This window comes from Camelus dromedarius, chromosome 29, assembly GCF_036321535.1.
Source record: "Camelus dromedarius isolate mCamDro1 chromosome 29, mCamDro1.pat, whole genome shotgun sequence".
Taxonomy (NCBI): domain Eukaryota; kingdom Metazoa; phylum Chordata; class Mammalia; order Artiodactyla; family Camelidae; genus Camelus; species Camelus dromedarius.
In genome coordinates, this window is record NC_087464.1 from 7620338 (window position 1) to 7632934 (window position 12597).

A 12597-nucleotide genomic window follows, 5' to 3' on the forward strand; every position below is an offset into this window, starting at 1 on the left:
AGTAAAAATTACTTTAAAATGGTAAACGTGGCAAGGATGCCAATGAACCATAAAGTATACATAGTCCACCCAAAATAAGTCTACTACCACTTCTTACTCACATTTTATTAGCAGTCTGAGAACTTAAAGAGGCTTTGCCAGTGCCCGGGGCAGTGCCCAGAAGCCGGGTAAGGCTTAGCCACAACTCCTCCCCAGCGGAGGGGGTTGAGAGGGGGCAGCTGGTGCAGGACCTGGGGGTAAGAGCTTCCGTGTCCTGCAGGTGTGTTTCTAATGATGTCTGGAGGCACTCAGGCGTTCGCAGCTACCAGAGGACTGGGCAAAGTGGGGGCGCTGTGCACTGTGACAGTTTCTCCTCGTATAGTTCATTCTTCCAAGAACTGGACAGTTACTTTTCCCACCCGTGCTTACAGTCTGTTCAAAGCTACAGTTCTGCCTTTTCCATTTTAAAATAAAATGCCATCAAGAGCTAATGAATCCCCCTCTCAGCCTTTAAGGCCTATTTGACACTTACTTTAAAAATATTTATTTTTTTAATGCTATTTATACCCTCTCTGTACCAGAATGGATTGGAAGAAGCTTAAACTATAAACATGTAATCAGAGCACTTCCTTAGAAAAACATTTTTTAAGTGCTAGGTGATTCCTAGACATTTTAAGAAAAGCGTTTGGTTCAGAAATTGCTATTTGAATAAAATGTCAGGGGGCACTAAACATACACTTAACTTGTGACCCAGAAGTTACACTCCTGAGCATTTATCCCAGAAGAATGAAAACTTACGTTACACAAAAACATGTACACAGTTGTTCATAGCAGCTTTATGTGCAACAGCCCGAAACTGGAAACAGAGCAGATACGCCATGATAGTTAAATGGCTGAGCAAACCCTGATCCATCACAGTGTGGAATATCAACCAGCAATAAAAAGAAACTGTTAAAACACACAACAACACGGAGGGCTCTCATGGACAATATGCTGTGTGAAAAAAGCCAGCCTCGCAAGGTCACACACTGTACGATGACACGTATATAACGTTCTCAAAACAACAACCTCAAAGAGATGGCGAACGGGTCAGTGGCTGCCGTGAGTTCAAAGGCGTGGGGACAGGGTGGCTGTGCTGTGGCACAAGGGAGATCTTCGGGGGGGTGGACTAGTTCTAGTTGTGGTGATTACACAGGTGATAAGTGACACAGACTTAGACACGAACGTTGCACCCCTGTTTGTTTCCTGGTTTTGATATTACATTGTCATTCTGTAAGTTGGAACCACTGGGGGAACCGGGTGGAGGGTGCACAGAAAACCTCTCTGCACTACCTTGGCAACTTTCTGTGCATCTATAATTGTTTCAAAATAGAGAGGTTTTTTTAAAGGGTGGTGGGGCATTATATGCTATGTAGGTAAATTAGAAGCAATCAAAGACCAACAAAAAGTGCTTAAGGGAAGCTGCTACCCATTCTAGAAATGAGAATGTTGAGTGTGATGTTGCAGAAAGAACTCACCACTGCTCTGGTTGGCCCAGTTCCTCTGGAAACCTTGCCTCCTGTTCTCTCAACGTGAAATAGGAAAACAGCAGGGAACTTTACCTATAAGCTTTTAAACAAAGCCCTTCATCTTTGCCTTAGATACGCAGTAAAGTTTAGTGGGAGGAGGGGCTTCCATGCAAAGAGCTATACACCGTTTAATATTTTTTCACTTCATGAAATTTGAAAGATCATTCAAGAATACTCATGTGAATAGCGTGACTCTCTCTCAGTTCACCATCCTATTACACACATACCCCAGAATGTTGTATCATTTATTTGTCTGGAAATCGACCCAGCCTTCTGATCCTTGGTCTGTGGTTCGGCAGCTGGATTAGCGTTTTGTCCACTATTCCCTAAATAAGGATGGGTAAGCCAGAAAAGTGCCAGTCCCACTCACTGGTCCCTGACTCTTGGTGGTTTGTGGCATGTTCAAGATTGCATCTGAAATAGGAGCTCATTACAAAGAAATGGAAGTTCCTTGTTTTTATTGAGTATGCAGCGAAAACAACATTTGGATCAATTTACAGGTTTCTGCCAAACATTGTCAAGAAATTATTTCAGTTGTGTTTTAGCAGGAAAATAATGGGTCTGTGCTATACCACATGCCTTTCGGAATTCCTCACTGGGTTTTGCTGGGCATCTGGCTGGGGGGGTTAGATTCCTGTTCATGGCAGAAATACTGTTCTCCCTTGACTGTCCCTGTCCCCTCTCCCAGAGACTCCTCCAGGGTGCACTGGCAGGGGCCACGACATCAGAGAACAGTTCCGTTTTTGGGGAGCCCCCAGTGCTTCCTTTTGGCAAGGCTGTTTCTCCCACGTGGGACCAGCTGGCTCACTAGCCACAGCCTATGATACACACATGCCTCAAGGATGTATCATGTGTTTTGTCTGGAAACAGGCTGCACGATTTTCCTTGGTAGGCAGTTTCTCCTTTTGGTTGCAATTTGAGTGGCTTATCCTGGGTAGGTTTGGGGATGCAATACAACGTGAACACTTCCAACAGTTGTTTTTTGTGATGTGTACTGTGAAAACACCTAGAATAGAAGCATATCTTTACAATTTTTTTTTTTTTAATGCAAGGAGACAGACTCAGCTCTCTGTGTTTTTGGTTGGTTCTTTATCTTCAACAGCATGTACTGCATCCCTTGCGAAGGCCCTTGCCCCAAAGTCTGTGAGGAAGAAAAGAAAACAAAGACCATTGATTCAGTCACTTCTGCTCAAATGCTCCAAGGATGCACCATCTTCAAGGGCAATCTGCTCATTAATATCCGACGTGGCAGTAAGTATTCCGTCTCCCCGGAAGAGATGGCTGGATCTCCTGGTTTTCTTTTGTTGAGGCTTTTCCTACTCATCCGTGACTCACAACTAAAATATGGGTCTAGAAAAACAACATGGTGCGTAAGCCTTGTGCTCAGTGCCCCTCCTTTGAGCTTCCCTCAGTGATAAAAAAGGCAGATCGAAAGGCAGTCCATTTTTCAGCCGTTGGCACAGTGTGTATTTCTACAGAGGGTCATCCCTTGTCTTTCTTAAGTCACACCTTACATAGGAAGTGCACGTCCCAGCACATGCAAACTCCAGAAGAGACCAATGGATCAGAGGTGTGACTCAGCCGTCTCCAGCTGGAGCCAAGTCCACAGAGCTTTTAAGTCCAGAGAGTTTTGGTTACTTGGATATATTGAAGACAGTGAGCAAGTGGAAGAATTTAATGATATCACTTTAAAATTGTATTAAGTCCAAATTTACTTCTGAGAGCCGAAAAGATACAGGAATATATATGTCATCGTGCATTGAACGCTTCTGGTCTCACCCTCTGTAGGATCCCTGTTGTTTGCAGTAGATGACATTCCTAGCTGCTGCCTTTGTGTGAAACACTTCCTGTTGATTTATTTGGTGAAATTTTCACTTCTGGTCTGTAATTGACAAGGGCTTCTAGTAATGGTGCCTTAAATTCACCTCCACTGGGGTCACTTGGTGAAGGTACTAATAATTTTATAAACTAGAATAAACATAGCAAGAAGACCTTCAAATTGAAAGGATTGTTTTTCTACATCCTTTTGTGAAGGAAATTTTATTTTACATTCTGAGGGGTGAAAATGACTTCTTCTGTGCATTTGCTTTTCCTTAATACTATTTTTGTACGAGTGAGCTATATTCTTATGGTTTAGAGATGGCAGAAACAAGTTTTTTTCCTTAGTTCTTTTGAATTTTTTGGTCTCTCTTGATTTTCACCACACCTTACACCTCTCCACAACAGGGGTAACTTTGTTTCCACCCAGCTATGAATTTTCTTACCTTCATGGTATTCTGACGTTGTGTTCTTTTTGCTCTTCCTGGATTTCTTAATTTTTAAAAAGGATTTCCTTGTTCCCTAGAACATACCCTTTAAATGCCCAAACCTTCTTTTTTTCTTCCTGTATCCTCAAGATAAAAATTTAATCCGTGAATTAAATCCATGGAGAAGTATAATTTAAGAAGGAGTTGGTACATGTTTATGCGTGGTGATGAAATGTGCCTTCCAGCTTATGGCCAGTGCAAGAAATTGGTTGGACATCTCATTGGAAAGGACACTCCTCAGCCTTGATGAAAAGGCATGATTCCTGCCCTACGTTTAAAATTCAGAGTCTTTTCCTTGAAACATCAACTGCAGGCAACCTCTAGTCTTTACAACTTAAATTTCTCCTTCATTTGTCTTGGAAAACCATTAAACTGTACCTTGAACATAGGGCCTTACCCCAGAGGGCAGTAGCCTTATTCTTTGAAGTTTATCAATTGAAAGCAAAATAGAACCTTTTATTAAATAAGCCTTCACAAATCAGACACAGTAAAATTCCATTAGTGGAACTACATTCAGTACGTAAGAATCTGTGTTATCAATCTGGCATAAGTTGAACCGAAGTTTATGTTTTTCATTTGATACGGAAAAAACGATGGGCTGCAAAGTTCAAGGAAGTACACTGTTTCTACAGCATGTTGTTTTTACACATCTGTAGCCACGATCTTCCCAACTGTTTTCTACCTCTGAGAATCATAAAGGTGTACATTATAGAAAACTTAGAAACACAGAAAGGAGTTTTTAAAGATCACCTGCCAATAACCATCATTAACATTTCGGTGTGCTTTCTTCCAGTCTTAGTAAGATGGAATCTTTAAATAAAGACCCCTGTATCTTAGGAACTAGAGATGGAGCAAAGGCAGTTCCTAACAAGACTGAGAAATTGTTGTCCTTTAGTCATGCCCTTGTGCTGTGAAGGCAGTGCTGTCTGTTGACAGAGTGTATTCTGTTCCCTAGATTTTCTGCCTTTGCTCATTGGTAGTCTGGTATTTATGATTTTACATTCTGTTAATCAGCCTGGGAGCTGCAGTACCCAGCCTTCTAGAAACTCTCCTTCCCCTGCCTTGGGGGCCTTTCCCGGGGTGAGATTTTTGAATGCTAAGTTTAGGGCAATACATTTTTGACACGGGGTGGGGGTCCAGTGAGGCCTGAGCATCTCAGTGGCACCAGCAAAGCAAGACCCGCACTGAATTGCTCTCCACACGTGCTTGTGAGAAGCCAGGTGTGTCCCCCTGTGACATGACCCCCCTCTGACCATAGACAACATCGCTTCGGAACTGGAGAACTTCATGGGGCTCATTGAGGTGGTGACGGGCTACGTGAAGATCCGTCACTCCCACGCCTTGGTGTCCTTGTCCTTCCTGAAGAACCTGCGCCAGATCCTAGGAGAGGAGCAGCTCGAGGGGTAAGTGCTCCGAACAGCACGCGCTTCCTTTCTCCTGATGCAGAGTGAGCTCCGTGCTTCTAGAGTTCTCCGTGTCTGAGGTAAGAGCCCTCTCCTGTTGAAAAGAAGGAGTGAACGTGACAGTGATGCCAGGGCGCCCTGAGTGACAGCCGCCTCCTCAGTCTCCGCCCTCAGGACTGCGATGTGGCCCGTCTGTCAAGGGCTGCGTGTCTGACCGTGGCCAGCAGAGCAGCAGACAGGGGTGCGGTGGGGGCTGCTTCTGCCAGAAGCACCAGGAATGGGTCTCAGGTGCTCACATCTCCATGAAATCATCACTTCAGGACTCTCGTCTGCCTCAGGGTCCTGTGCCCTTACACCTAAAAACACCCCATCTTTTAAAACGTGTTGGAACATCAGAGCTTTGGAGGCCTATGAACAGTTTGTTTTGTTGCAAAGAAATCGTGATTCACAAAATTGTTTCTATCGATCAGCTCATAGGATTTGCGCTACTGGTAGAGGTTCTGCCTTCTGCAGCGATGTGCTGTGCGGAAAGGGTTTTAAAGGAGCTGGAGGCGCCTCACCACAGGATGCATGAAAGCTGGTGCTTCCTGCACGCGCAGTCTCTCTCCAGCGCTTAGCCCGCTGGTGCCTCTGCACACGTACGTCTCTTCACAGGCCCCCTTTTAAATACAGCTCTTGCCTGGCTTTAAGCTAATTCTTTGAAATCAAAGGAGACATCCATTAATGGGTTAATTCCTTCTAAAGAGAATTTGGGGAAATCATTTAGGAAAGCAAGAGGTAGGAAGGTCGTGGGAAAGGTTGTCCTTGCTGATTTATCTGCCCCAACTGGATAAAGTTACCACACAAGGGTTTCCTTACAGCCTTCCTGCTTTTCTCAGACTAACTCTTGGTCAGTCTGAAATTCTTAAAATTCCATCATCTGATACAGCTACAGAGAGAGGGCAGCTCCTCATTCCATCCTTGAAAAGCACCCTGTCCTCCCCGCTGGGAACGCAGATTCTTTAGAAAGACCTCTTTCTCCTGGTGAATCCGTGGAGGCCGCAAAGCCACACCCAGCCCCAGAGGGTCCTGGGTCACCTGCATGGCAGGCTGAGGCTCTGCCAGCTATCCCTTTAAAAATTGTGAGTCACCCTGTTTCATACATGAAACTTATATTGTACATCAACTATACTTCAATAAAAATAAATTTTAAAAAAAGAATTACACAAAATGAACTTTAAAAAGAGCTAATCTTTCACTCAAACCTTAAAAAAAAAAAAAAGAGGAAAAGATGGGAAGAGTCAGAAGGAGGAAGAGAGGAAAGGAAGGTGATAAATAAAGATCAGCAGTGCCTCAGGGAAGGGACGGGCATGCGCCCTGGGGCATGAGAAAGGGCCAGACAGCTGATTAAGACCATCAGACCAGACTGGCTTCCCAGGAGAGGTGTCTTCTGAGCGAGGCCTTGGAGGGCTTCTGGAAACACTCAGCAAGCAGAAAGTGACGAAAGGCATTTCAGGATAGGGCGGCAGCAGCAAAGGCGACAAGTTGGGGCTTCCTGGGACCTGTCTGACAAACAGTGCTGGAGAGGTAGGCGGTGGTGAATTATGTAAGCTGTTAGGCGCCCAGGTGTGGAGGTTGTAATTGAGACAGGCTGTGGGACCTGTTCAAATAGGAAGTTGAGTTACAGGAGGGTTAGTCGAACATTGCATTTCTGTGTGCTTTTGATATAAGCCAAGATAACTTTGATCCCAGGGGTTCCCCGACTTTGTTATCCATTAGAAGCATCTAATGATGCTTTTAAGAAATAAGTGCTTCTCTAAAGATTCCCAGGCAATTTTAATGTGCAGCAAAGATTGGAAACCACTACTTTATCCCTTTTTTTCTTTTTCTCTTAAACAGATCCCTGAAGCATTTTGATTTTTTTTTTTTTTGCCTAAATATTTTCTTGCCACACTGTTGCCTTGAAGTACTATTTTTCTTGTACCTCTCATAGCCAACGGGAACCTAAGTAAGTGCTTCCATTTGGTTCAATGGGATGAAAGTTTTGTAGCCTTTTGTTTCGATGGAGAACAAGTTCACAGTTCAGAGATCCTTTGTATGAGTCACCCTTAGCTTTACAAACTGGAACTGAGTTCTGCCTCCGAAGATCTCCTGAGTAGCCAAGACCACAGAGTTAAGTCCAAAATGTGAAATCCAAGAATATTACCTGGAGTAGCGCTCTTAGTTTTCACTCAGAATGAGCTGCCATCTGATTTCCAGGCTGGTGATGGATACAGGCAAAATCACATCGGAACAGGCAGCAGGACTGTTGGTCTCTGAACAAAGAGACTGGATGACATAGGCAAGAATCCGGATGGCCAGGGTTTCCTTGAGCACATTACTCTGTGTAATGTCATGTGTTTCTAGAGCAATAACCTTAACCATTAAGGTTAGACATTGAGAAAATCAAGGTTCTTCTATTCTGGAAGGAAGTGGATTTTGGAATACATGTGTACAAGATTTCTATGAAATAGCTAATTTTTAAGCCCTTGAATAAGAAAGAGGATATATGTTATGTGGAAAAATTCCCTTATCTGAATAACCTTATTTTGTGATAGCATCAGATAAATAAGGAGTTAAAATTTCAAATTCTTTGGTGCCATCAAGGATTGTTGCCGTGAAAAGAATAAGAGGAGGTGGAGGTGGTGGGTTACAAGAACTGGAGTTCTTGGATGCATTTAGGCACCTCTGCTTATGTTCCTCCCCACGCACTTGACTTTGTGCTTTATTCTACCTTCTTGCAACTCTAAGATTAGATTGCAACATGGATGTACTGTAAGACTTCTTTGGGACTTCCAAAAAGTATACACTCAAACTTGTGACTCAGCAGTTCCAAGCTCTACCCTAGTCTCTACCCCAGAGAATTGAAAACATGTCCACACAAGACGTGGATGTGATTGCTCATAGCAGTATTATTCATGATATCCCCCTCAAAAAAAAAAAATCCACTGGAAACAATCCAAATGTCCATCAAGAGACAAATGGATAAATAAAATGTGTCCCGATGGATTACACTGGAGCAATAATGTAACAACACAGGTGAACCTCAGAAACATTAGGCTAAGTGAAAAAAGAAAAAAAGCCAGACACAAAAGGCTACACATTGTATGATTCCATTAATATGTAATTTCTAGAAAAGGCTAACCTATGGAGACAGAAAGCAGATTCGTGAGGGCTGGAGTGGGATTGGAAATTGACCATCGGGAGTAAGGAAATTTGGTGTGGTGGAAATGTTCTGAAACTGCATACTGGTGATGGTCGGACAGCTGTATACATTTACTGAAGCTCATGGAACTGTGCACTTACAGTGGGTGAATTTTTTTGGTAAATAAATTATATCTTTGTAAAGCTGTTTTCAAAACACTCAAAGAGGGAACATTTTCTTTCCAAGTATCTGTTCAGTGCCTAGTGCCGCTTAAATATAAATTCCCACCCTTGAAGAGCCCCGAAGGCTGATGCAGATATTGAATTGAGAAGAGACCGGATGTAGCATAAAGCAGCCCCTTGGAGATGGATTGGAGGCAGCACCTGTGAAAGGGCCAAGTCCTGTATCAGTTGCAGATGGCTTGGATGCTGGAGGCGGCCCCCATGTGCTGGGTTCTGATGCCCTCTAGAGACAGCCAGAAAGAGGATGCGGTGTCTTCTCTGAGAAATGAAAGGGGATGATGATTCTTTTAAATATTTGTCAGCAAGGGCTGGAAAGGAGGGGGAATGCCCCTTCCCGCCCCTGTGGGCTGGAGCCTCACCCTCAGTCCACCTGTCCCAGCCTGGGAGAAGCTGAGTAAATACTTTGCTTAGAGTTGCTGGAGAGAACGTTTAACCCTGGTCTTTGGACTCCCACGTGCAGTGCTCCGAACCCTGGACCTGGGGTGTCCTCTAAGTACCCCTCGAATCTCCAGTACTTTCTTCCCTTTGCTTCCCCTTCCTGCCTGCCCTTCATCAGACTAGGAGGAGAGGTGGTGGTGATGTCAGCTCAGAGGTAGGACAGCCCTGAGACTGGAGCCATGAATAAAACAGGTGTATAATGTGTGCTAGGTGTTCAGAATATTGATGTAGATAATATACAGATGTCCCCCAGGAGACAGCCAGCCACTCTCAACCAACTACATTGGGCTACATATTGGCAGATGGGGCCTACCCAAGTCTACAAAAGACATTTTTCTGCAACCTTGAGAAGGCCAGGAGCCAGGATACCAATATGGATAAAACCCAGGCACCACAGAGCCTGTGTAAGGAACAGAGAAATAAGCAAACGACTTAATTTTTTAAAATATGCTTTGAATGTAAAGGCAGTCAGCTTAGAAACAATTAGAAAATCACATTTACAGAGTAATTGACTTAAACAGCCATTTCCTTTAGGAAACAGTAAAATCTGAGTGTGTGTGTGTGTGTGTGTATGTGTGTGTGTGTGTGTGTGTGTGTGTTGAAGATGTGAAGGCAAGTTTCTGCCTTTTACTATTTCTTAATTCTCACCTGATCCTGGAAGGAGTGTTGGGGGAGCCGGGCCTCCAGCTGGGGTTGGAAGAACAAGAGCAGTATTGGCAGGCAGCTTGTGAATGGCTTGATTATTATTTTGATGAGGGTTTTATTTTTATTTTTCTGATACTTACACCGGCTCCATAACACTTGGGTTTTATTGATATTGGTATCCTGGCTCCAGGCCTTCTCAGTGTTGCTAAAAAAAAAAAGTTTATGTTTACTGTAAAAGATAATCTTGCTTTTCAAAGTGATTAATCACAGACAGAATTTCAGTGTGCCTACCATTCATTTGTCAAATTCCCAATTTATAATTCATGCCTCCTCCCTTGGGGAGAACCATGTTTTGTTCAGAAGGTATTTTCAATGTGGTTCTTTTCCCTGCTAGTGAAATTAATTGACTGAAAAATAAAAAAGCCTCATCCTAGATTGAGACAAATTTGACCCGACCCAGAGGTTTTGTCCCATTTGGCCAACTTGGGAACCTGGGAGCAGCCAGAGCCATGGGGGTTGTTGGTTCTGATGCTCCAGAGCGTCCTGAGGTGGGAACACCCCGTGGACAAGGATGGGCCTGCGTCCACCTGCGGACCCTTCCTGCTGCTGTGTGCCTGCACGCCTCCACCTCCTGTCCCGGCCCAGCGCTCCCCGCCTGCGCTCATGGCCTCGTGTTGCAGAGCCCGAGCCCAGACCCCTCTGGGCCATGTCTTACGTTCCTTTTCCAGCAGATGTATGTGTTGGGGAGTGAGCTCTCACTGAAAGGAAAGGGTTGTTGACTTGCAAGCTTTTGCCGCCTGGTTTGTTGGCCATGAATGTGTCAAGAGGCCTCAAGGTGGGTTTGTGAGGAGCCTGGCTTGGTCTCAGAGGTGTTGTCTTTGGGCTCAGTGGCTCACTGAATTCCTGTGCCAGCAGGACTCCTGCCTCCACCCCCAGCATGTGTGCAGACAGGGCCCAGTGCTCGTGGAGGGGCTGGGCTTCAGGCTGATGGGCCAGATTCTACCGCAGCTCAGTGACTTGTCCTGGGCATTTGTGTCTCTGGCCCTTAAAACCAATAGGAAACTCACATGACACCTGCTCATGCCCCTTCTTGTCGGAGTGAGTAAACGGGGTGACCTGCCTGTGGCCAAGCAGCACATTAATGACACTTCTGGTCCTGGGTCCTCATCTCTGAACTGTCCCATGAATTCCCAGGGAAATGTACAGGCCGGCTTAGAAACACCGTAACTGTAACTTCTGCTTTACTCTACATGAGTGAGACTCAGGCTGAGGACTGACCGGCGGGTGGAGGTCCTGCTAGACGTTCTGGTGTGGGTGTAAGTGAACCTCACCAGGCACGGAGAGGTGCCCAAAGGACAACCAGGGGGCTTCTGTCCGGGCTGTCCTGGCCCTGGAAAGAGGTTTGGAATCTTTTTGCTCTGCTGTTTGTGTATTGGATCCCTGAGTGGGTGTTAGAAGTAGCTCAAAGTGTTGCACTGACTTCTAGACTCAGTTTTTATAGAAGGTGCTGGAGTGAGCCCCAGAAGGAAACTGAGTCTGGGGAGTCAGGGTGGGAAGAGGAGGGATCTGAGGTCCGTGGGGAGCAGACCTGTCAGCACAGAGGACTCAGATGGCGGCTGTGGCCCTGCCTGCCTGGTTTACCAAGGGACCCAGACAGAAGGGTCCTGCAACCCAGGTGTGGGTATGGGTTTCTCTCTCTGGGTGGCCAGTGGTAACAGTTGCTGACACTGGCTGTCCACCCACAGAGGGACAGGACCCATTTCTGACCTGGTGGGCTTGGGACCCCCAGCCCTGCGGTGGTGCTCAGCATCCATTAGAGCAGCGCATCTCCAAGTTTGCTCCCAGCTCCACTGCGTCAGCATCACCTGGGTACCAGTTTAAAATGCAGATCCTCAGCCCATCTAGACCTGCTAATGAGCAACCCCCCTGGGGTGGGGCCCAGCACTCTGAAAATAAGCTTTGTGCATGCTAAACTTGGATTGGACACTGAGTTGCTGTTGCCTGGATGGGTGTCCTGGGGGACTGCCCATCGGGGACCATCTCTCTTCCCTCACCTTCCCCAGGGACTTGAAACTGATTTTGGGGGCTGGGGTGGGAGACCATGAATCTGGAGGAGAGATCCAGCCCAGGGCTGGTCCACCCTGTCCCGTCCTCTCTCCTTCCCCATCATATGCTGCTGACAGCATGGATGGAACTTACCCCCAAGGATAATGGCAGACTCTCTCCAGCAAATATGTACGCTGTTCCGGTTGAGTAGCAGAGCATATCTGTTCTCCTATGGACTGATTTCAAGTGCATTGGACCTACTCTGCTTGAGAGAAACAGCCAGAGACTTTTCTAGGGAATGATTTGAGTAGCATCCTCCAGTGTGAAAAGTATTGTTTGTTAGTAATTGAGGTCATCAAATTAATTAGTGTCTTGTCGATTTCCATATTGCCCTTGAATCCTATTGTTGCTATTGTGAACAGTAACTATCCTCTCTTAGACACTGTTAGTAGCTACATCTCTTAGCAGCAGAGGCAGTGTGTCCTGGAGCCACATGGCGAAGAGGCCCAGTGCAGGGTGGCCGTTGGAAAAGGGCAAGGGTGCTGATGCTGAGTTCTGTACTTCTAGGAATTACTCCTTCTACGTCCTCGACAACCAGAACTTGCAGCAGCTGTGGGACTGGGACCACCGCAACCTGACTATCAAAGCTGGGAAAATGTACTTTGCTTTCAATCCCAAATTGTGTGTCTCCGAAATTTACCGCATGGAGGAGGTGACCGGGACTAAAGGGCGCCAGAGCAAAGGGGACATAAACACCAGGAACAACGGAGAGCGAGCCTCCTGTGAGTGGACCCTCCTCCCGCCCAG

At 45.7% G+C, this 12597-nt stretch overlaps 1 protein-coding gene across 3 annotated transcripts in view; it reads left to right on the plus strand.

Annotated features, from left to right (window-relative positions):
• The window catches only part of IGF1R (insulin like growth factor 1 receptor), a 280329-nt gene that overhangs the window by 219889 nt on the left and 47843 nt on the right, over window positions 1–12597 (plus strand). For all 3 annotated transcript variants that reach the window (XM_064480537.1, XM_064480538.1, XM_064480539.1), the window contains exons 4-6: window positions 2650–2798; window positions 5112–5256; window positions 12358–12572. In XM_064480537.1, the coding sequence (XP_064336607.1) occupies window positions 2650–2798; window positions 5112–5256; window positions 12358–12572 (509 nt within the window). The remainder of the gene's footprint in view (window positions 1–2649; window positions 2799–5111; window positions 5257–12357; window positions 12573–12597) is intronic.